At 35.5% G+C, this 25,208-nt stretch overlaps 1 protein-coding gene across 3 annotated transcripts in view; it reads left to right on the top strand.

Annotated features, from left to right (window-relative positions):
- Positions 1 to 6,616: 6,616 nt before the first annotated feature.
- SPATC1 (spermatogenesis and centriole associated 1) overlaps positions 6,617 to 25,208 on the top strand; it is a 112,740-nt gene continuing 94,148 nt past the window's right edge. The window contains exon 1 of one of the 3 annotated variants that reach the window (XM_051971335.1): positions 6,617 to 7,364. In XM_051971335.1, coding sequence (XP_051827295.1) covers positions 7,070 to 7,364 — 295 coding nt within the window. In that variant the 5' untranslated portion in view covers positions 6,617 to 7,069. The remainder of the gene's footprint in view (positions 7,365 to 25,208) is intronic. The other 2 variants (XM_051971337.1, XM_051971336.1) reach the window with 2 other exon arrangements.

The following is a 25,208-nucleotide window of genomic DNA, read 5'->3' as shown; positions in this document are numbered from 1 at the left end:
AATCCAGTATTCTTTCAATCACAGCTCCACTTCTCTAGTCATAAGTGGCAAATCTTAAAAAATCAAGACCAAAAAAACTTAGTTCCATTGGAATACCAGGAAATTTAAAGAAAAAAAATTTAATCATTAAATTTCAGGAAAATCCCCAAGAAAAGCTTGGAATAATTATTAAGAAAACAAAAACAAAAACAAGCACCTTGCTACAAAGAGAAAGTCTATGGACTAGATAAGAAGCTCAGATAAGCTCTTGGATTATTGTTAAACATCATCATAATAAGGAAAATAATCATTTAAATGGCAATATGAAATAAAAGGTCTGACCACATCATCCTTTATAAAAATCTATTGATTTTAGATGTAATAAAACTCTTCATCTTAGTATATAAAGTCTCAACCTAATTTTTTTATGTTTGTTTCATAATATTATCCTTCACAATCCTATGTTTTAGTCAAACTAACTTATGTGTGATTTCCAAATTATAGCAGTCCATCTTCTCCCTTTGGGATTTTGCACTGGCTCTTATTCATACCTGATGTAAAGGGGGCACAGGAGTTACCTGGAGTGCATGAATGCACTCTTTCTTCATCTCTGCCTTACAGAATTAAACCTTAGATTTCTTAAAAGTTCAGCAGCTACCTTTTCTGATTTCCCCTAATTAAGTTTTTGATGGACTATTGGAGTCTATCTCAAGAAGAGCGAGGAAAGAGGACACTTTATAACAAGGAGAAATCAGAAATGGGAAGAGAAAGGCACAGAAGTGATCAAGAAGGGATTGCTTTGTTATCTCAAAAGGCAAGATCTTTAGAACTGAGCTACATATATGTCTGTGGAGTCCCTCTGGTGAAGTTTCCAAGAGAGGTACAGTGTATGCTACCTGAAATAACTCCTATAGACCTATTTCCACAACATGAGCTCCCTTGGGTTGCGAAACCTCCAAGTAAATCTCCACTACACATAAATAGAATAAAATTAGAAAACAAATAGGGCATAATTAATATAACTCCCAATTTGACCTTGTATAGTATAAATTAATTCTTAATGGAAATAGAAAAATGGACATTCACAGTGAGTGAAGAAACATTACTTGTGCCATATTTTTATAGGAATACAAACATAAAAATAATATAGTACTGTATACAATGAATTTGAATCTTGATGGAAGGAAGAGATAGCACCTATAAGGAAGTGGTGGCCCGGGAGGGGACTGGAAAGTCTCAGGAACTGATTGATACATTTTTTCCCATAACAGTAGTGACATTGATATGACTACAGTTCTCAGAACAAGATTTAGAAATGGGAAGTGTGACTAGCAGAAGGTGGGGGTGGACAGTGTGTGTCACAACAGGACAGTTGACAAGATAGGCAGAATGGGTAGCTAGTAGTCAACTGTAGTCAGCTATAGAGAATCATAGAAGATAACAGATCTGGAGTTGGAAGGGCTTCCAAGGACATCTAACCAAATGTCAACATTTTACAAAGGCGGCAACAAACCAAGAAGGTTGCATGATTTGCCAGTAATTGCACCCAGTAAAAAGATCAGAGGCAATATTTGAAACTTGAACCTTTGATTCTAAAGCCAATGATGTTTTTTTTATCTAATTTTTAAAAAATTGAGCTTAAGAAACAGTAAATGAGTATTTCTATATCAATACTAGAATAGAAAAAGGAATTGCATATGAAACTAAATCCCTATTTTTATAGCTAATTTTTCTTTTTTAAATAGAGATTTTAAAAATATATATTCAGCATGTAATTTGCAAAGATGGCTTTCTCTGTAACTTCTTTTCATTCATTTCTTTTCCTTTTCCTTTTCTTGGCTGCAATATCTTTCTCTCTCCTTCATGTGAGAAATAAATGTCTTGGACTCAGAAAGGGTTGAAGTGAAAAGTCTGTTTTATTTACCTTCTTGCAGGTGTATGTCTTTGTGGTATCCAAGGCAAACCCGCACCTTCACAGAAGCTGAGAAAGCTTTCTTATCCTATTTCTGAACAGGTCCCTCCCTCTCTCAGTTCCCCATTAGCTGGGTACCACAAGGTTTTTATGCTTCAAGGCCCACCTTTTAGGATTACTCCTTGTTTATATGTTCCCCTTCCCCCATCATCGGTCCCATGTTCACAAAATGATGGATTTCTCCACCACTGAGTGTAGAAGTTAATATGCAAAAGCTCATTAAACATATATATTTCAATTAGGCTATACCCTTTTCCCTTTTTTTCATATTCTTGCTTCCTCATGAATCCCTCCACCCTGTACAGAATTCTACCTTGTAATAAAAAGCTGCCTTATTCATATAATCCACTACCTCTTTGAGGTCATGACTTCATTTTCCATTAAGATTCTTATTTCTTAGCCTGGAAAGACTTACTCGAGCAGATGTTGAGTGAAGTAAGCAGAACCAGAAAAACGTTGTACCCAGCAACAACAAGACTGTATGATGAGCAACTATGATAGACTTAGCTCTTCTCAACAATTCATTGACTCAAGGCAATTCCAAGAAACCTTTGATGGAAAATGCTATCTATACTGTTTTCACTTTTTTCCTTTTTTTTTTTTTTTGATGGTTTTTCCCTTTTGTTCTGAGTTTTCTTCTCCAACATGGCTCATATAAAAATATGTTTAAAATGTTATATAAAATTGTTATGTAACCTAAAAAATAAAATTTAAAACAAAAACACCAACAAAAAATTCTATTTCTTCTTCCACTAAGCCTGATCCACTTCTACTTGAATTTAGAAAGATTTACTAAAAAGATATGGTAATAATTCCAGGTTGAGGTCTCTTTTGAAGGACAAAATCACTCTTGGATCAAGTCACTTCCATCCCCAACAGTAACTGCTAGTTATGGGCTAAGTTTATACATCTAGTGTTCCTAGAAAAATTGAAGTATTTCCATTAAACTATGGATTGTGAGCTATTGCTCAAACCCTGCCCCATGTCAATGTTCTCATCATTATATTCTGGGTCATTCGGCCTCCAGTAAGTCATTAAGTATTTCGTTAGATGATTCATGGTCAGACACTATGTTCATCTCCTCCCAAGGCTGGTTCACTATCTCTCCTGACTCTGTACTCAAGCACCTATTTCACAGCTTCTGGCTGAGCTCCAAAAGGTCTCTGAACTTTCTCATTCTCCCCAATCTTCTTCCACAGAGTAAGAAACTGCAGAACTTGTTTTCTATCCCACAGCTAGTTAGTGGGTAAAGCCAAAACTAGATTTCAGCTCTCCTACTAATCCAGTATTCTTCCTAATAGTAGTGGGCAGCTAATGTTTCTACAATGCTTTAAAGTTTACAAAAACACTTTGCATTTATTAAGCCACTTGCTCTTCACAATGACTATGGGATGCACGGTTTTGTTATCTCCCTTTTACAGAAGCAGAGAGAAGTCAGAGTAGCTTGCCCCATGGTTACAAGAGCTTTTAAGTCTTAAGTCCTTCTGGATTGGGGGAAGTCCAGCACTTTGTTATGTCTTCTATCTGCCTCTCCTATTTCCTGACTTAGTTGAATCTTCAGAATGTCTTAAGTAGCTACCTTTTAGTTGATCACATATCATACCTATTTGTAACCATGCTCAAAATTAATATAATGCCTATTTTCAAACAGGTTAAAATACTAAGTTATGAACTTGTGATAATCCTGAACACTAATTTTTTTCTCTCCTAAGTTTGGCTAATTAGAGGTCTCATAATTTTATAAGTATACCCAAGTGTACTTATAGTAAAGACCTAAGAAACACTTCCAGAGAAGGTGCCAGCCTATGGAAGTCATCCTCACAAGTGGAATATGCACTCATCTGGCTCTCTGTATTAGACCTGGCATCTGATTTAGCATGTCTAATATCTCATGCTTTAGGCAGACTGCTCCTAGACTTAGTACTACTTACACCTCCAGCTTTCTGGCTTCAGGACTAATGTTGGAGGTCCAGTTGATGCAGCATTAAGCTTCTGCCAGAGATCCATGGATATTCCTCCTACAGAATGACTTTGAATGACTTCCTAAAATGTGGGATCCCAATCTGTACACAATATTCCAGGTAGGCTCTAACCATAGTAGAATAGAGTGAAATTCTCTCTTCCTGTTGTCTGGACACAGTACTTGTATTGTCTTTCTGGGACAAGTGGAAAGGAAGAGAAAGAGAAGGATGAGGTGAGGTTTGGGACTGAGAAAATATAGGTGAAAGAAAGTTGTAAAGAAGGAAAACTGGAGGATTTGGGGATGATGAAAGAAGACACAAATTGACACTTCGTTTGGGGAAATCTGAGAAAATTTGCAAAGAATGAGAATGAGAAGAATTCAGATACAAGGAAAAAAATGTGGAAGAGAACAGGGAGAAAATAACTAAGCAGAAGAAATGGGGAAGGATCGAAGAGGAGGAGATCATAAAATAAAACCAAGGAGGGCAGGTTTGCTTATCCAGGTGCTTACCTTCAAAGTAAAACACAGACAGGTAACTGAGGAAGTAAAAAGAGGAAAGAGGACCTTGAAATGAAAAAACCTTGAAGCAATTGCTAGTTAGTGGAAGCTGGCCCTAAATGGTACTGGTAAAACTAACAAAACATCTTATTACTTCCAGAATAGAGACCACAAGTGATACTTTTTCAGGGATTGTAGAATGCACAATATTTATCTTTCTGCTGTGATCAAGTAATATTATCTATGCTTAAAGTACAGGCTGGACTTGCTCCTAAGGAAAAAAAAAGGTGAAGGGATTGGAGAAACCCTCTCTGCTCTCCGGATTATCAGGGAGAAATGTTCCTTAAGAAAATCTGTGGCAAATCCCATATTCCACACTGAGATTCTTTTTTCCTTTGCATTCAAGCCCCCAACACCCCTGAATTTGTTCCTCTACAGACAAATTATCAAATCATTTGACTTCACATCTTGTGCAAAAAGAACAATTTACTTAAAATAGAATGTCCCATGATATCGGGAAGCCTCACACAACAAATAACACATGGGCATCAGTTTCACTCCAACCTCCCATACTGGAATCTGATTTCTTTAACCAAATTGCACTGATTTCTCAAAGCTGAGCCAGCACGGGGGTTGAGCAGGGGAGCAGCTGGGTCTTTATCTGAAGACAAATGAGAGATTTTTATTTAAAGGATACCCTAAAATCAGGGATATGTAGAAAGACAGGTGGAATGGTTATATATGAACAGCAAGACCCAGGTAGAGAAAGAAGGATAGGAGGTCAAATCTCAGGGCCCTTATTTGAAACAATAAAAAAAAAATAACAAGAATAAGAATGATAATGATAAGCTCCCAACCTTTAGCATGATGAGGTCTGGGTAGAATACTTAGTTCACCTTCTTCCAGCCAGTCTTTTTTTTTCTCCTCCCCCACCCCATTCTGCAACATGGAACTCTTCCTACTAGCTGATTGCCTGAACTTTCTAGAGAATATGCTCAGGGTCCACATTCCAAAAGAGAATTCAGAGAGACAGGAAACGGACACTAGAAGGAAACTAGCACTGTTCAGATTCAGTAAATTGTTCTTTTACATGGCTGATGGTCATGCCTAGAAAGGAGGTCAAAAAAAGGGTGAAAAGCAAAGAGGGGAGGTTGAATTTCCTTTTAAAAATTATTTTAATTTTTTTGGCTATATATGTATATTAACTTTTTAAATACACATTTCTTTATGAAACACATTGGGAGAAAAATCAGAACAAAAAGGAAAAACCACAAAAGAAAAAAAAAAACGAAAAGTTAATATAGCATGTGTGGATTTACAGTTAATCTCCATAGTTCTCTTTCTGAATGCAGATGGTGTTTTCTATCCAAAATTTATTGGACCACTGAGTCTTTCATAGCTGATTATCGCACAGTCTTGTTGTTGCTGTGCATAATATATTCCTAGTTCTGCTTGTTTTGTTCAGCATCAGTTCGAGTAAATCTTTCTAGGCCTTTCCAAAATCAGCTTGTTCATCAATTTTTATAGAACAATAATATTCCATTACTCTTATACACCATAACTTTTCCAGCCATTCCCCCAGTAGTTGATGGGCATCTACCCATTTTGCAATTCTTTGCCACCATAAAAAGAGCTACTACAAATATTTTTGCACATGTGGGTCCTTTTCTTGTTAAAGAGCTCTATCAAAAAAAAAATGAGATTTTTTTTTCCTTTTGGATCTGATTTTTCTTGTGCAACATGAGATTTATGAAAATATGTATAGAGGAATTGCACATGTTTAACATAAATTGGATCACTTGCTGACTGGGGGAGGGGAGAAGGGAAGGAAAAAAATTAGAACACAGGATTTTGTAGGGTGAATGTCAAAAATTATTCCTGTATCTACATGTGTGTGTATGTATATAATGTGTGTATATATATATGTACATATATATATATATATATATTTTTTTTTTTCTGAGGCAATCGGGGTTAAGTGACTTGCCCAGCGTCACACAGCCAGGAAGTGTTAAGTGTCTGAGGACAGATTTAAATTCAAGCCCTCCTGACTTCAGGGCTCCGTGTATATATTTTAAAAATAAAAAGCTATAATTTTTCTTAAAAAAGAAAAAATATATGAAATAATAGAGCCCTGGATGCAGGACAAGGTCCTGGCATTGATGATTGAGAGAAATCTAGCAGAAGACAAATTATGTTGGGTACCTTGCAGCTTTCCAAGGGGAATCCAGAGGATAGAAACACTGGGCCGAGGAAGGGAATAATTCCTATAAAATATTGTCAGCCTAAGGCCGGTGACCCTCCAGAAGATATCACCTCTCGGGGACACTCAGGGATCCCGATCAGGGCTGCTGGGGAAGGGACTTGGTCTTCCAGGCATTTGGGAAGCCCAGCTTTCTGACTTGGGGTGTCGGGTCTGAGGCCTGCGTGGACTGGGAGAGCTTGAGGCCTTTGCTTGAGATCCCTAACAACCCACTGGAGGTCAATGACATGGAGAAAAGGGGTTACCATAGCAAGGAAGGTGGGGCTTCTCCTAAGTCTCCAGGCCCCTATAGGCAAGGTCAGTTGGAGTCTAGATCAGGGAGGGGCTGGAAAGGTGAGCCTCTGACCTCACAATAAGCCTGGAGTCCTGCACATCCACCATTGCGGGTCCTTCTATGTCTCCCACCAGCCCGGGGCTTAGGCCCCGGCCTCCTGAGCGCTGCAGCAGCAGCAGTATTTCCACTCCAGTTCCCCCCATCATGTCACTTCTCAGCAACTATGAAGGCTTGAGGCATCAAATTGAGCGGCTGGTTCGGGAAAATGAGGAGCTGAAGAAGCTGGTGAGGTTGATTCGGGAAAACCATGAGCTAAAGTCTGCCATAAAAACCCAGGCAGGTGCCATGGGTATCAGTGGGATCAGCAGCATGTTCAACGAAGGAACGTCCGGCTCTACCCTTCAGACAACCGATCGTAAGAGTGTTGAAATTATAGAGTTGAGTATGTGGCAGTAGGTGGGTGGCTCAGGAGACCGGGTGATTTTTTTCTTCCTGTGGCAAGAGAATATGAAGACAAATGAGAGATTTTTATTTAAAGGATTTATTTATTTAAATAAAAATTATTTAAAGGATTTAAAGGTGAAAAGACAATGGACAGCAAGATCCAGGTAGAGAAAGAAGGATAGAAGGTCAAATCTCAGGTCTCTTATTTGAAAAAATAAACCCTAGAGAAATGGACCTTCTCACCACGATCCTCCTGTTCTGCTCCTAATGGACCACTTTCTCCTATAAGGACTTTCCCAACTTTACCCTGCCTTAAAATTCCTGTTTTCCATATCTCATTTTCCATACCAGTCCTAGGATATCACTACTCAGTGCTTTCCCAAGGTCTTACCCACTCTGCAAAATCTCCCGACAACTGATACACCTGCTTAGCTCTTCCATTTACTCAAGGCTTCTCATCACTGACCCCTGAAGTCACTTTATCACTCACCTCTAAATGAACTGTCCCATCTTATTATTTATCCCAGAGTATCTCCATCATCATCACTCCTACTGTAATTTCTCCTTCCACGTTCACCCTTCATCGTGTCCATTAACCTCAATGTCACCCTTTCTTACAATTCTCACTCTCAGTGCCTCCATTACCCCTCTCAGAGTCGCTCCAATATTTATCACTTAATGCCATTCAACAGTCACCCTTCCTTGTCTCCACCACTGTTCTGATTTCCCTTTAATATGCCTTACATTATTCCCATCATCCACCCCTATCCTAAATCACTCACCTCCAAACATCACTCCACTCACTCCTTTATTCACCTTTAGGCTTTCTCCTGTGACTCACAAATCTATTCATCAACCTCTTTTTCCAAAATCATTTGTTCTTATAAACTTAATGTTTTCCTAAAATACAAGTAAAATATAGTATTGAAGCTTGGATAAAAATATAAGGTGGGAACTTTTTAACTCTTGATTTTAAAAAGAAATGAATGGGGATCTAGCAGTCTTTGCTGTCTGTCATCCTAAGGTTTTTTACTATTATTAATTTTATGTAGTCATAGTCAGCATGCATGTTACTATTCTCCTAATTTAATATTACTTGACATAAATTTTCTCATATTTCTTTGTACTTTTCATACCTGTCATTTAAAATCACTTTCTTACTTTGTATACATATATATGTACATATACTACAATTGAACAAGAAGATTACCTCGAAAGCACAAGGTGAAGTTCTTTACCTTGATTTATTATAATTAGACAGAATTTGACTTCTCAGAGCTCAGTTTCCTCCTCTATAGAATAAGGCATTATTCTAGATATCAGAGCTTAAATTTTTTGCTCTTGCAACTCCTTTTCACCTGAGAAATTTTTGCACAATTCCATTTCAAATTTGAGCCAAGGTGTTTCTGGCAGCTTTTGTGCATGCATAGTGCAAAGTATACATGTGTTCAGAACCAAGATTGCAATGAAGTTGCATATAATTTAGCAAGGGCAAATCTGCCAGAAACACATCAGATTCATTATGTGTTTGATTTTGAATTAATTTTTGGTCACCGCATCCAGAAACCACTTTCTGTTGTCAAATATTTAATGATTCCCACATTCACTTATGTGACCCTACATGGATTGTGACCCACACTTTTAAGAAGCTTTGGACTATGTGGCCATGGAGGGCTACCTCATCTAGATCTCAATCCTATCATACTAATATGGTCAGTGATTCACCAATTATTGCCTATGTTGTCAATGACCAGTTTCTTATTACAAATAAAATTGTCTTGAATGTTTTTGTCCACTCTTCCTTTTTTTTCTTAACAATTCAGTCTCAGCACTGAAGCATTGAATTCAGTGAGGATTTGATCAGTTCACTTTTATTCAATTCAGTGGATAAGCGGGTATTTTGTTAAGGCTGGGGAAACAAAGATTGAAAAAAAGTCCTACTCCCAAGAAACTTATGGTTTACTAGTGAGATGATAGAATATGCAAGCAGAGAGATAAACTCAAGATAATTTAAAAGGACAGCCACTAACTCCTAAGAGATCAATGAAGGCTTCCCCTAGATGGGCTTTAAATTAAGCAAAAAAAATCTGACATGGAAATGTCCATCTATAGATGGGAAGGTGGTTAAGCAAAGAACTCTGACATGGAGATGTCCAAATATAGGTAGGAAAGTGGGTCATGGATTTAGCCAATGGCAAATAGGCCAGCTTGGCTGGAATTTAAAATGTATGAAAGAGACTAATGTAAAACAAAGCTAGAAAGATTGTGAAGAGCTTTAAATCTCAAATAGAAGAGTTTATATTTATCCTAATAGCCATAAAAAGTCGCTGAAGATTCTAAAGCAAGGGAATGACTAGCTTTACCTGTGCTTTAGGAAATTGTGAGGATTAAAGAATAGAGAGACTGGAAGCAAAGAGACTAATTAGGACATCCCTTGCAATGATCCAAGCAACAGATAATGAGGGACTAAACTAGGGGATGCAGAGAATATGAAAAGTAAAAGATGGTATGGAGATAGAATTGAGAAGACTTGGAAACTTTTTTTTTTTGTCTTTGAGACAATCAGAGTTAATGACTTGTCCAGGACCACACAGCTAATACTTGCATAAAGCAGGATTTGGATTCTTGCTCCAGGAGTGGGGCTCTAGCCATGATACCATCTAATTGCCTCAGAAACTTATTTTCTATAGAAAGGGTGAAGGAAGAGAAGACAGAAGAAAATGACTATGAGATTGAATCCCTGAATGGATGGATATAGAATGTCTTCAATAGAAAAAGCAAAGTTTGGAAGAGTAGCAAGTTTAGGAGACAGAAAATCAGTTTCATTTTGGATAAACTGAGTTTGAAATTTTTGAAAAACAGCTGGTTATATAAATATGAAATTCCCCTGCAGAGAGAGAATAATTGAACCCATGAGAGTAGATTAGATTGCTGAGAAAAAGAGGGTTTTAGAGAGAGAAAAAAGGTGCCAGGACCAAGATTAGAAAATATTTATGTTTGTACATAGATAATGATCCAGCAAAAAAAAGATGATGTCAGACAGGTAGGAAGAATAGCTGGAGTAGGAGAGATCCTTAGAAGGATGGAGCTGATTAAGAGTGTCAAAAATAGCAAGAGACATAAGATTTGCAATCACCCAGAACAAGGTAACTAGAATGATGAAGAGTGCATGGCACATAAGAATCATTTGGAGAAAGTAGAGATGTCCAGCCTGGGGAAAAACTGACTCAGAGAGACATGCTAGTTGTTTTGAAGTACCTGAAGGAGAGGTCTTAAGGAGAGGGGATTGGATTTATTCTTCCTTGCCTAAAAAGACCAGACTATGTTAAAAGGAAAATTCTTTATTTGGGCTTTCTCCCTGATTAATGAGGCAAAACTCAAGGCAAAGAGAATTAAAAGGAGTTTATTTAAAATACATCAAGGTAGCAACATACTGATAGGCTGATCACTGAAGAGCTTGCGATAGTTTCAAGATTCTATTGACAAATTTTGAAATGAAATCAAGACAAATTTTATGGTTCCATGTCGTAAAAGGGCCATTACAAATCAGTTCCTTCCCACTAGCTTACATATGATATTTATCAGGTAAGGATATTGGTAATTGTTGTTTGTAGTTGAAGAGGATCAAAATGACATCATTATTTTGGGGTCAATGTACAGTGTGTCCAAATGTGGATAATCATACTAAAATGAGCTCAGGAGGACAGGCCACAAATAGTACATAAACAAGTAATTCTCTATCTTCCTTAAAATTATCAATGCAATTTTATATGTAAAATCCTGACCCAATTTCTAGAATTTATTATCATAACATGCACAAGGGCTTTTTAGAACTAATTATTAGAGCATGCTCAAAGTCTGTATATCCCATTAGAATCATTTACATTTGATTATATATAATCATCTGATCTTGTTGCTTTTTTCAACATTTTTCATTCCAGATAATTCACTCTTTAGAAAGAAGAGATATTTTAATTGTACTCATTGAGAGATATTGCATAAACATAGACTCCTGGGACATCTTTAAAGCAACTCAAATTTACTACAAATTTATATTGAAAATTATCTTTTCCACTCATAGCTTTTTACAGCAAATTATATTCCTTAGCAAATCATATATAAAATTCTATCTCATTTATATGAGATACATGAGTTAACCAGGGTCAGGATTAAGCAGGATTAAGGTGGGGAACATTTTTGTTCCCCAAAAAATGAGGAAATAGGGTCCAGAGGATACTATCTTTAGCTATGCCAAAGATATCTCTTCAACCTTTCCCAGGTTCATTCTGTAGCATTCATCCACCTGTAGCATTTTCCAGACCACACTCCCTCTGGGCAGTATATGGCATCCCCCTTGAAGGTGGATTATTGACCTTATGACAATACATGACAATACAATCATGACTGAAATCAAAACTTAGAAATGACTTGGAAGAGTAGCAAGTTTAGGAGACAGAAAATCAGTTTCATTTTGGATAAACTGAGTTTGAAATTTTTGAAAAACAGCTGGTTATATAAATATGAAATTCCCCTGCAGAGAGAGAATAATTGAACCCATGAGAGTAGATTAGATTGCTGAGAAAAAGAGGGTTTTAGAGAGAGAAAAAAGGTGCCAGGACCAAGATTAGAAAATATTCATGTTTGTACATAGATAATGATCCAGCAAAAAAAAGATGATGTCAGACAGGTAGGAAGAATAGCTGGAGTAGGAGAGATCCTTAGAAGGATGGAGCTGATTAAGAGTGTCAAAAATAGCAAGAGACATAAGATTTGCAATCACCCAGAACAAGGTAACTAGAATGATGAAGAGTGCATGGCACATAAGAATCATTTGTAATCAGATTACAGTCCTATGAGATTTTGCCTCAATAACAAGTTTCATTAATCACACTTTAGTGCTAAATTATTATTATTTTTCCCACGGCATTGCAATAATAAATTTGGTCAGGCCTTTAAAAAACTTTTTCTCAACATTCTTTCCTCCTTTTTCTTTTTCTTCTTCTCCTTGACTTTAAACTCATCCTAGTATTTAAAAAATTCATTAGAAATCAAAAAAATAACTAATTTCTGGAATTCTTTGTAGATAGTGAATATATGAGAGTTTACTCAAAAACCTAGATAAATACAATATTGATCACTTTCTATAAATCTCCAGAATAACATATATCCAACTCTGAAGGTATTAATATTTACCTCTTAAAGGAAAAATTAATCTTTTAGACTAGAGTTTTTCAAGATTAATTTGACTTAAGATATAATTACCTTCTATGTTGCCAAATAATGTGCAAATAACTTTAGAGAAAACATTCTTTACTATAAACAGGCCCTGAACACCTCATGCTAGTTGTAGCCTTGGTTGCATAAAACAATGCCAGGTTCTAAGCAACATTGGGTTTTTTCTTGCCTTTTTTCCTAATTTCTAATTTTCTAATCAAGTTTTAAATTTTGATCATTATAATACTAAAATTTTCAATTTGTGTTTCTCTGATTATGAAATAATTTGAACAAGGAATTATTAATAATTTGGGGGTTTACATCAAAAATCATTTGTGAGGCAGCTAAATGGTGTTGTGGATAGAGCACTGACCCTAAAATCAGGAGGAACTGAGTTCAAATCCGCTCTCAGACACTCAATACTTCCTAGCTGTGTGACTCTGGGCAAGTCACTTAACCCCAATTGCCTCAGCCAAAAAATAATAATAATAATCTGTACCTGTTCTTGGATTATTCCCCCATGTGGAATGTGGAATGTGACTCTAGAAATCTGAATCAATTCAATCATATTTGTGATTATCAGTTCTTCATAGATTAGATTTTTACACGTTATTTTTATCCCCAAGGACTTTTCTTAGCTGGTTTTATTTTTTTAATGTTAGATATGTGTGTGTGATTGCTGCCTAAATATAAATACAGCTTGTTCATGTGTAGCATGGACATATATGATCTGGCACCTGACTTACCCCATCTCTATGAGAGATTGCAATTGCCATCTTTGTGATGGAGCACAAACATGGAGAGAGGGGCAGGTAAGATCCCAGGACACCATGGCTAGACCTTTCCATTATTCTGTGTCTCCAAGATTGGTTTAGGGTTAAAATATATACTTATGACACCTCAAATAGACTAGAGATATGATACTTTGGTAATCAGGATAAAGTCCACTTTCCCTGATGACTGTTAAGGGGATGAAATGTTTAGTTAACTATTATTAGCTTAGCCTTCTTACACCAAACACCAGTTTCATAAAAGACCCCTAGAATATCAAGTAAACCTCTTTATCAAAGTAAGCAGTAATCAGAAATCAAGGACATTATTCAGATTAGGACAGACTATAGCATAAAGTAAATAAACTCTTTGGCTGAGCCAGGGACTCTCTTTTAGAAGTCTCTAAAATTGCAAGTGGTGGAAATTAGAGACAAAGTGAGAACTCTTTTGTGCCCTCCAGTTCACTATTCAAAAATCTGCACTCACCTCTCTTGAACTCTTCCAATCATCTTTGAGGATGTAGACACCTCTCTCCATAGTCTTCTCTCCTTTGACTTGCTAATATATAGTGTCGTTGACTTGGAAAGGAGTCTCAGACAATTAGGAGTCACTTCATACATTACAGGGCTGCCCCTCAGGAAAACTATACCTGGTTTGATCAGAAGTGAGTTGACATTTTCTCTTTAAACTGAGTTTTTCAGAGTCTGGACCACAATATAGCATTTTCATACTCTCTGTTATTTGCTTGCATTTTGTTTTCTTTCTCAGTTTTTCTTTTTCTTCCTTCTTGATCCGATTTTTCTTGTGCAGCAAGATAACTGTATAAATATATATACATATATTAGATTTGACATGTATTTTAACATATTTAACATGTATTGGACTACTTGCCAGCTAGGGGAGGGGGTGGAGGGAAGAAGGGGAAATTTTGGTTTTGCAAGGGTCAATGTTGAAATAATTACCTATGCATATGTTTTGTAAATAAAAAGCTTTAATAATAAAAAAATAAACTGAGTTTTTGTAGTCCCCTTACAAAAATTGGTTGAAAAAAGCCTGAAACCTATAAACTATACATTATAAATACAGTATTTTAAAATAAGTGATCTGGTGTATTACTACTACTGAACCCAAAAGAAAACATACATGTCATTAACAGTGCATTAAACAGGCAGTATGACAGAAAGCATCATCTGATAAGATACTTAAGCATAGCTTAAGAACATTCATTGTACATAGCAATTAAAAACAAACCATATATAGGATGGCTAACTAACAAAACAAAGCTGGCTAGCTGTAACACAAGCACAAGCCCCAGGCCTATATATAAAAATACATCTGAACTCTAAAACACTAGCAAATAGGCAACAAATACAAGCAAAATCATGAACCACCAGATGTTGCTTAGCATGAACATAATATAGTTAAATGAACATAAAAACAATTCATAAGCATTCTCAAATACATAATAACTATTATATGCATATATATTATATAACAAATGTACAATTATGTACAAGGTATATATCTCATGAGCAACCTGTAGTATTGTCAACTAATATATGTAATTATGTCTTTGAATACACTTATAACATCATGATATAATTTAGTAACAGGTCAGATTTTAAATCTGATTTTTTATAGTATCAGTTTTTATTAATCTGATAGGAATAGTTCCCTTGCCACTGGAATGATGCCTCTCTAACTATACCTGAGCTAGTACATAGTATGGGATGACTATTAGGATTATTTTAGACTTGTTTATCTATATCTTAGCTGATGGCAGAGGTACATACATCAGCTGTCAGTATATTTGTGCTTTGAATTGCATTGCTACCTTAGGAATCTCTGTAGCAACAGTCCTAGACAAAATGAATTATTTTTGGTTTATATTCCTGCCTTGGTAAAACAGAGAGTTTTCTTTACTAGAATCACCACTTTTGGTGCCCATATCTGGGTCAATCTGTGTAACTGGTGAATGATCTCTTTTCTAAGGGAGTTCATTGATTGATTGTTCAATTTCTTTTTCTAAAATGCTATGTAAGCATTTTATTTCCCCTTCTGTTAATCTGAGCAATTTGTATTTTTGTAGATATTCATCCATTTCAATTGGATTGTCAGATTTGTTGGTGTATTTTTGAAAAGTTCCTAACTATTGTTTTAATTTCTTCTTCTTTGGTAGTAAGTTCACCTTTTTCATTTTTGATACATGATGTAATTTATAGGTCTATTTACATAATGTATGGGTCCATTTTAATTCTTTTGTTCAAAGTCTAATATTCTACATATAGACATTTCTATCCATTCTTCTTTGATCCATACAATGAATTATACATAAGGGGTACTTAATTCTATGAGGATATATCAATTGGCATTTCTTTCTTTCTTTTTTCTTTCTTTTTTTGGCAAGACAACTGGGGTGAAGTGACTGTCGAGGGTCACACAGCTAGGAAGTGTTAAGTGTCTGTGTGGATGATCCAAGACTGCTGATGCTGGGTTCCAATTTGTAGCTTGCAATATCCTGCTAGAATTTTGAAAAAGATAAAATTAGTTCCAATCACTGCTAACAGTCCAGTGCCTACTGTAGGGTCTGGATATATCAGAGCCACCTGTGGTGTCACTTTCCTGCTGACATCAACAACTTTTTTTAGAGAATATTTAAATTTCACCTTCATGTATCCCAAGTATGGATGGTCTTCATCACTCAGACCACCAAGCGCAGGTCCTATCATGGGCTTTGAAGATATTTTTTTCTTAAAAATCTGTGATTAAAAAAACCTTGTAAAAATGATGGTAACTTGACGTTCCTTGTCCAGGACAGCATTTCCATCCATATTCTCAATTCTTATAGTCTACATATGGTCCCTGTGAGTCAGAGTGGAATAGACCCATAAGGAACCAAAATGAAGACAATAAGAAGGGTTACTTCTGTCTCTGGTTCCCCTCACCTTGGTTTCCTTGCATGACCAAGGCTAAATTTTTCTTACAAATATATTCAAGGTAACTGGCCATATAATCCAGAGTTAGAATGGAAGGGAGGGGGGACCTGTTACTCCAGATATTACAATAGAGATATTCTTGTTAGTCAACCATTCTCTTAATCATGCTCTACCTCTCCAATAGTTTTGTACACTCTTCTCTCTCCTATCTTATCATCTTTGTGTCTGTGTTTAAGGATGTGCCCTCTTGGAGCGGTACCCTAATGGCCCAGTTCCTTTTTATTGCTTCTGTGGTCCACGCTCAAGAAAAGGGTTTTTGTTTAGCAAAGGCTGAGTGCTTCTTATCAGGAGATAATAGTCCTATGTTCAGAAATGATACTTTCATCTCAGGTAATGTGAGATTTCTCATAATCTCAGGTTTCTGCAAGTGCCAAATGGTGATAATCTTGAGGTAGATTAGAGTTATGAGTCAGGTCACTGAATACTTGCTGCAAGGCAAGTAAATCTGCTTCCTGGATTCTATCATACCTTTCTACCATAAAATCTCCAGGCAATTGTGTATTCTGAGTACAAAGTCAGTGAGTTTTTCTTCTTTTATTCTGTATGTCACTACAAGTTCTCTCTCTCTTAAGGCTATACACAAAATCTGAAGCTATCTCTCTGAGATCTATTAAATTCCTTACATTTTCTGAGTCAATTTCCTTCCTGTTTTATTTCCTCTAAAGTCTATTTAATCAAAGTCTTCTGCCACTGTTGGAGGATCTGGACATAGCAGAGTCACAATCCATTTTTCTGTTGAGATCATTCTTGTCTGGAAAAAATGCTAATCTTTGGTCTAATGTATTTGTCTATGCTAAGGAGTACCACTTCATGTCTACCACAAGGGTAAGACCTCAATCCTATTTATAAGAGAAAGTGACACTTCTAGACCAGAGACATTAAATTTTTTGAAGGAATACCTTCCTTGATTAGTGGGGTTTCTACCTTTTAAAGTCCTATTTATAGGGGTTAGTAACACTTCTAGACTCAATTGAAACATTGAGTTTTTTGTAGGAATGCCTTCTTTGATTAGTAGAGTTCCTACCTTTTAAAGCAACGCTTCCCCTTCAGTGGGAAGTCTAACATAAGATTCCTGGGAAAAGCACGTTATTATCTTTTCTTAAGTTGTATCTCTTAATATTGAAATTCTCAAGAAGACCTAGAAAGATTTGCTTTAAAATTAGTGGCCTAAATTTTATATTCTTCTATTTACATTCTTTCAACTTTTAGTACAGCACTCTCAGATGTTCTCATTATTAAAGTTTGGATTGATTCCCAATATTAGAAGACCTCTATAATGTCTCAATTCTAATCTTTATTTTTTTAGTTTGCTCTATTGATGTATACTTGTGTCAACACACAAATATTAGTGCAAACAATAAATGAGCAGTATTATAGCAAATAGCACTCAGCAACAGCCTATATTATTTTGGGGATATTGCAAAATTCTTTTACTGACCCCCCCAAGTTGCCTATGAAAGCAAAGGTCCATTTTTTCAATATTAGCTATCTATTGGTATTGCTATATGAAGAACAACAAGACACAAGAGTACAAATGCTGCTGAAGAATTAAAAATGGATAGCCAATAGAGGGCATAGAATGGATGTGATCAGGCTGTAACGTAGAACCGGTGAAACACTCCAGAGAAGAACCAGAGTAAAAGATGCCATCAAGATTTTCTCTGAAAGGAAGAGAGGTTTGCCTGGTCACACACCTGAGTGAAAATGACAGTTGGACAGTCAGAATGCTCCACTAGAACCCTGGCAATGTTAGGTGAAAATAAATACCTGGCAATGTCAGCTTGCTAGGTAGAAACTCTGTGGTTAATTTATAGGAGGAGGATATGAACAAGAATCAAAGCCATAGGATGATGACCACGCATGTATATATTTTGTATTTGTTGGAACTTCCAGACTTCCAACTGAAGAAATGCCATATGTCTTTAAATATTTATATAATTACATTCAATTACATACATTTACCATCATTTATTTAGTCATCCCCAAATACGTGTATTTCCAGTTTTTTTCTTAGATAAAATAGTTCTCACAGAAGTCGTTTTATACAAATAAATATTTTAATTTTTTTATTCTGAAATTTAACGCCAAAAAGAAAAGCATTTCCCTATATCTATAGCAAAACTAAAAAAGGATTATATATTAAATATTGATTAAATCTTCATTTCATATCATTCATTTTAAAAATATATATGTAGCAAATTCAAAATGTTTACTTTTAACATTGTCCTGTTTGCCTGTGCTTTCTTCTAAACTTCCTTCTGTTCTTAATTATGAATTTTTAATATTTATAATAGTTTCAATGGTCTTTTGTTTTTTTTCTACTCAGCTATGATCTTTTCTATGACCCTAAAATAATTTCTTTTAATATTTTATTTCACTAACTGCCCATTTCCCTCTCTATGTAGTAATCAACTTCTGGTAAGTTATTCTTGGATATAAGTCTATATCTTTTGTTCTTGGAAATATTTCATTCCAAAGTCTCTTATTTTAAGTAGAAGCTGCTAAGCCTTGTGTGATTCTGACTTTGATTACTTAAACTGCTTAAACTGGTTGCTTGTAGTATTTTTTCTTTGACTTGAAGTTCTGAGTTTTGGCTAGGAATTAACTTTTTTGGAACTCCTTTCTGTGGGTGATTGGGAGATTCTTTCTGTTTCCACTTTGCCCAATTGTTCTAATATCTGGACAATTTTGTTTTGTGATTTCTAGAAATATGATAATCAAATTCTTTTATTTTTTGGTCAAAGCTTACAGGTAGCTAAACAGCTATTGAACTCTCGTATTAATCTGTTTTTGAAGTCACTTGTTTTTGATATATTTTACATTTTTTCAATATTTTGACTTTTTATAAAAGGATTTCTTATTATCTTATAGATAAATTTACTTTTATTTGGTCCATTCTGATTTTTATGGAATCTATTACTTAGGTAGAGTTTTGTACTTCTTGAGAAAGCCTATAATTTTCTTTCCAGATCTCTCAACCATTGCTCTCATTCTTTCCCCAACACCTTTTCTATCACTCTTATTTCATGTAAATATAATTTTTAACTCTTTATACTTTTTAAGAATGCTAATTGATTTTGTGGACAAGTTATATTTTTCCTTAAGTCTTTAAAGTGTTTTGAAATTATTCTCTTTAGTCTTAAAAATGAAAAGGGAGAACTCGCCACTAACGAAGAGGAAATTAGAGCAATAATTAGGAGTTACTTTGCCCAACTTTATGCCAATAAATTCGACAACTTAAATGAAATAGAAGAATATCTCCAAAAATATAGCTTGTCCAAACTAACAGAGGAAAAAGTAAATATCCTAAACAGTCTCATCTCAGAAAAAGAAATAGAACAAACTATCAACCAACTCCCTAAGAAAAAATCCCCAGGACCAGATGGATTTACAGGTGAATTCTATCAAACATTTAAAGAACAATTAACTCCAATGCTAAATAAACTATTTGAAAAAAATAGGGATTGAAGGAGTCCTACCAAGCTCCTTTTATGACACAGACATGATACTTATACCTAAACCAGGTAGGTTGAAAACAGAGAAAGAAAATTATAGACCAATCTCCCTAATGAATATTGATGCTAAAATCTTAAACAAAATATTAGCAAAAAGATTACAGAAAATCATCCCCAGGATAATACACTATGACCAAGTAGGATTTATACCAGGAATGCAGGGCTGGTTCAATATTAGGAAAACTATTAGCATAATTGACTATATCAATAACCAAAGAAACAAAAACCATATGATCATCTCAATAGATGCAGAAAAGGCATTTGATAAAATCCAACATCTATTCCTAATAAAAACACTTGAGAGCATAGGAATAAATGGACTTTTCCTTAAAATAGTCAGAAGCATAGATTTAAAACTGTCAGTAAGCATCATATGCAATGGGGAAAAACTGAAACCTTTCCCAGTAAGATCTGGAGTGAAGCAAGGTTGCCCACTATCACCATTATTATTCAATATTGTATTAGAAATACTAGTCTCTGCAATAAGAGTCGAGAAAGAGATTAAAGGAATTAGAGTAGGCAATGAGGAAACCAAACTATCACTCTTTGCAAATGATATGATGGTATACCTAGAGAACCCCAGAGATTCTACTAAAAAGCTATTAGAAATAATTCATAATTTTAGCAAAGTAGCAGGATACAAAATAAATCCCCATAAATCCTCAGCATTTTTATACATCACCAACAAAATTCAACAGCAAGAGATACAAAGAGAAATTCCATTCAAAATAACTGTTGATAGCATAAAATATTTGGGAATCTATCTACCAAAGGAAAGTCAGGAATTATATGAGCAAAATTACAAAAAAGTTTCCACACAAATAAAGTTAGACTTAAATAATTGGAAAAATATTAAGTGCTCTTGGATAGGCCGAACGAATATAATAAAGATGACAATACTCCCTAAACTAATCTATTTATTTAGTGTTATGCCAATCAGACTTCCAAGAAAATATTTTAATGATCTAGAAAAAATAACAACAAAATTCATATGGAAAAATAAAAAGTCGAGAATTTCACGGGAATTAATGAAAAAAAATCAAATAAAGGTGGCCTAGCTGTACCTGATCTAAAATTATATTATAAAATAGCAGTCACCAAAACCATTTGGTATTGGATAAGAAATAGATTAGTTGATCAGTGGGAAATGTTAGGTTCACAAGACAGAATAGTCAACTATAGCAATCTAGGGTTTTACAAATCCAAAGATCCTAATTTTGGGGATAAGAATTCATTATTTGATAAAAACTGCTGGGATAACTGGAAATTAGTATGGCAGAAATTAGGCATGGACCCATACTTAACACCATATACCAAGATAAGATCAAAATGGGTCTATGACCTAGGCATAAAGAATGAGACTATAAATAAATTAGAGGAACATAGGATAGTTTATCTCTCAGACATGTGGAGGAGAAAGAAATTTGTGACCAAAGATGAACTAGAGACCATTACTGATCACAAAATAGAAAATTTTGATTATATCAAATTTAAAAGCCTTTGTACAAACAAAACTAATGCAAACAAGATTAGAAGGGAAGCAACAAACTGGGAAAATATCTTCACAGTTAAAGGTTCTGATAAAGGCCTCATTTCCAAAATATATAGAGAACTGACTCTAATTTATAAGAAATCAAGCCATTCTCCAATTGATAAATGGTCAAAGGATATGAACAGACAATTTTCAGATGATGAGATTGAAACTATTTCCACTCATATGAAAGAGTGTTCCAAATCATTATTGATCAGAGAACTGCAAATTAAGGCAACTCTGAGATACCACTACACAACTATCAGATTGGCTAGAATGACAAGGAAAGATAATGGGGAATGTTGGAGGGGATGTGGGAAAACAGGGACACTGATACATTGTTGGTGGAATTGTGAACACATCCAGCCATTCTAGAGAGCAATTTGGAACTATGCTCAAAAAGTTATCAAACTGTGCATACCCTTTGATCCAGCAGCGCTACTACTGGGCTTATACCCCAAAGAGATACTAAAGAAGGGAAAGGGACCTGTATGTGCCAAAATGTTTGTGGCAGTCCTGTTTGTAGTGGCTAGAAACTGGAAATTGAATGGATGCCCATCAATTGGAGAATGGCTGGGTAAATTATGGTATATGAATGTTATGGAATATTATTGTTCTGTAAGAAGTGACCAGCAGGATGAATACAGAGAAGCTTGGAAAGACTTACATGAACTGATGATAAGTGAAATGAGCAGAACCAGGAGATCATTATACACTTCGACAACGATATTTTATGAGGATGTATTCTGATGAAGTGGATTTCTTTGACAAAGAGACCTAACTGAGTTTCAATTGATAAACGATGAACAGAAGTAGCTACACTCAAAGAAAGAACACTGGGAAACGAATATGAACTATTTGCATTTTTATTTTTCTTCCCGGTTTATTTTTACCTTCTGAATCCAATTCTCCCTATGCAATAAGAGAACTGTTCGATTCTGCAAACATATATTGTATCTAGGATATACTGTGACATATCTAACATATATAGGACTGCTTGCCATCTAGGGGAGGGGGTGGAGGGAGGGAGGGGAAAAATCAGAACAGAAGTGAGTGCAAGGGATAATGTTGTAAAAAAATTACCCTGGCATGGACTCTGTCAATATAAAGTTATTATAAAATAAAATAAAATATTAAAAAAAAGAAATAATTCTCTTTTTCTGGATTTGTGTCTTAGGCACCCCTGTCCTCATAGTAATTCCTTATACTGTTTGCTTTTCATCATTTTGCTTTGAATAACTTAAGTGTGCTGCCCTAGTTAGAAACTTTTGGAGTTAAATGACATGGATCCTCTGAGAAGCTTCCTTCCCTTTCTCCACACCACCTTCATCACTGTCCTAGGGACCATGTCCACAGTCTTCTCTGGTTGGACCCATGCTTGGACTCTGGGCAATGGGTCTACCTTCTCCAGCCCTCGTAAGAGACCCTGAGCTGCTAGCTAAGACTGGGGGCTGAGTCTACCATCAGTTCTGAATGCTCCTGTAGTGCTGGTCTAAATTGAAGCTCTGGGTTTTGACTCCATGATTACAACCCATTTCTATTATTGCCCTGGTCACTTGTCTACAGGTCATATTTGCAATCATGGGCAGCAAAGATGACCCACTATAATTTTTTCTTTGATTTTCCCAAGCACTACTTAATCCACTTATTTGGGAGTATTTGTGGAGGAAGTAGAACTATACTTCCTCTTATTCTTCCATCTTGGCTTATGTCTTCAGGGACTGGGCAATTTGCCCAGTCTCCCTATGCTGTTTTAGAGCATGCTTTTCATTGGTTTGATCTCATGTGATTTATACACACCAAAGTTCCTTATTAGAATTCTGTCACCCATATAAATATTTTGATAGTATATTCAGGCATTGTTCATTTATTTCTATCACAGTTTTCTGAGCTCTATCAGGCCATCTCTAAACCAAAATACATACTGACCCTAAATTCCTTCATATTTCTGATTTTCTTGAATTCCAAAGCACTAGGGAAGAGGCAAAAGTGGCTCCCTTCCAAGCATTACCAAGTATGGAATGAAATCTTTGACACTGTTCTTGGTAACTTTGTAATCATACACTAGAAATGCCACATGTTGACTCCATTGAGATTTTTGCGTCAATTTTAATGATCCTAACCTATTTATCCAGGATGTGGGAACAATAGTTGGATGGTAGGTCTCCTTCAGAGTGGTATGGTGTGGTTCTTGATTCTGGCTAGGGCAATATCTCCTCCAGTAGTTTACTTTTGAGGTCTCTACCTTGACCAGCTTGAATTCCAATGATAAGTCATATCCTGATAAAGATTTCTCCCATAATTCCTCAATTATGAAAGTAGCCTTCTAGTGCCTCATTGAATATACCTCTGCATACTGGATGAAATGTACAATCAACCTTGGGGAAAAAAGACTTCTGCTTTTATTATCTACTTTTAGGAACAACATGTCAATGAAATTAGATGGTGCACTGGATAGAAGGGTGGGTCTGGAATCAAATCTGAATTCATATCTGGCTGTGTGATCCTGGGCAAGTCACTTAAATTCTATCTGCCTCAGTTACATCAATTGGAAAATGGGATAATAATAACACCCTCTTGCCTGGGTTGTTGTATCAACTGAGATAACAGTTGGCTGGTGCTTATGCTTTTTGAGAATATAGTCCAAGTTGGCAGATGTCCTTTGGACACATCAAGCGCCACATGTTTCTTATACATATCTTGTACTATTTTAGGACAATCAAACCTATTTCTCAATAGCTGAGACTTAACCAAAGTCTCCAAAGTCATCATGAATATTATCATAGATATAGTGTGAAATTCTTAGGGAAGTTAAAATTGCTTCTTGGTTATACAAGTCAGTTCAGTTACAGAGCAGCATAAATCTCCATTGCATAATTCCACTTCTATCCGTTGTCTTAACAGTGAAGTCTCAAGTTTGAGTCTCAAAGGTTAATCACTTTATTGGTTTGCTTGTATTATTTTCCATATTCCTTCACCACGCAGTTGTTCTCACTACCGATTATTCAAGGACAATTAGGTATAACAGATAGTTTTCACCCTTTTATATATCAGCATAATTTTTGGCATCATATAGCTATGGGAGAAAGTATCTACATTTCTAGTCTATTGGTACTTCCTAGGCAAAAGACAATGAGTTGACTGCTACCCATCTCTGGTAGGCAGCTTTAATATAGACATCAGAATATGTTGGTGGATTATTGTTCTTTCATGTGGAAATTTTGCTTTATACTTATAGTTTCTAAACTTTAAATCTAAGAACGCTAGTTTATAGATGAAGTACCACTAAGCTCTACTGATGAGTACAACAATATATTTATGAGCATTACTTGCTAGGACTACTCCCAATCATTTTAAAGTAGCATCAGTAGACAACATAAAAGAGTTTATTTGAGTATGCATAGTCCAACACTGGTGTATGCATGAGGCAACCAAATCTTTAAAAGCTTATTCACACATTTCCAATTCTAGGGGTTTCTAAATGGCTTCTGAGAATTTCAGCCAATTTCATCTTTTTTTGTCCCTCTGCTATTAATTCTTTGCAATCATATATCATTAGGTGAAATTGTTGAGAGGTTTAGCAATAGTAATTTAGTTATTTACTGTTGGAATCTTTACAAACTGCTAACTAATTAGAGTTGATCTAATCTTACAAGAAGATGTTTTGGGCCAGAACCTGAAACAAGGTACTAAGTAGAACTAATTAATACAAGGCTTGTGTTCACACCTTTACTCATTGGAGTTCACAAGTATGGGAGTTTCACAAAGTAAACTTTGTAACTTTATGA

This window comes from Antechinus flavipes, chromosome 1 (genome assembly GCF_016432865.1).
Source record: "Antechinus flavipes isolate AdamAnt ecotype Samford, QLD, Australia chromosome 1, AdamAnt_v2, whole genome shotgun sequence".
NCBI lineage: Eukaryota > Metazoa > Chordata > Mammalia > Dasyuromorphia > Dasyuridae > Antechinus > Antechinus flavipes.
The sequence above is the reverse complement of the archived record's forward strand: the minus strand, read 5'-3'. Positions and strand labels throughout refer to the sequence as shown.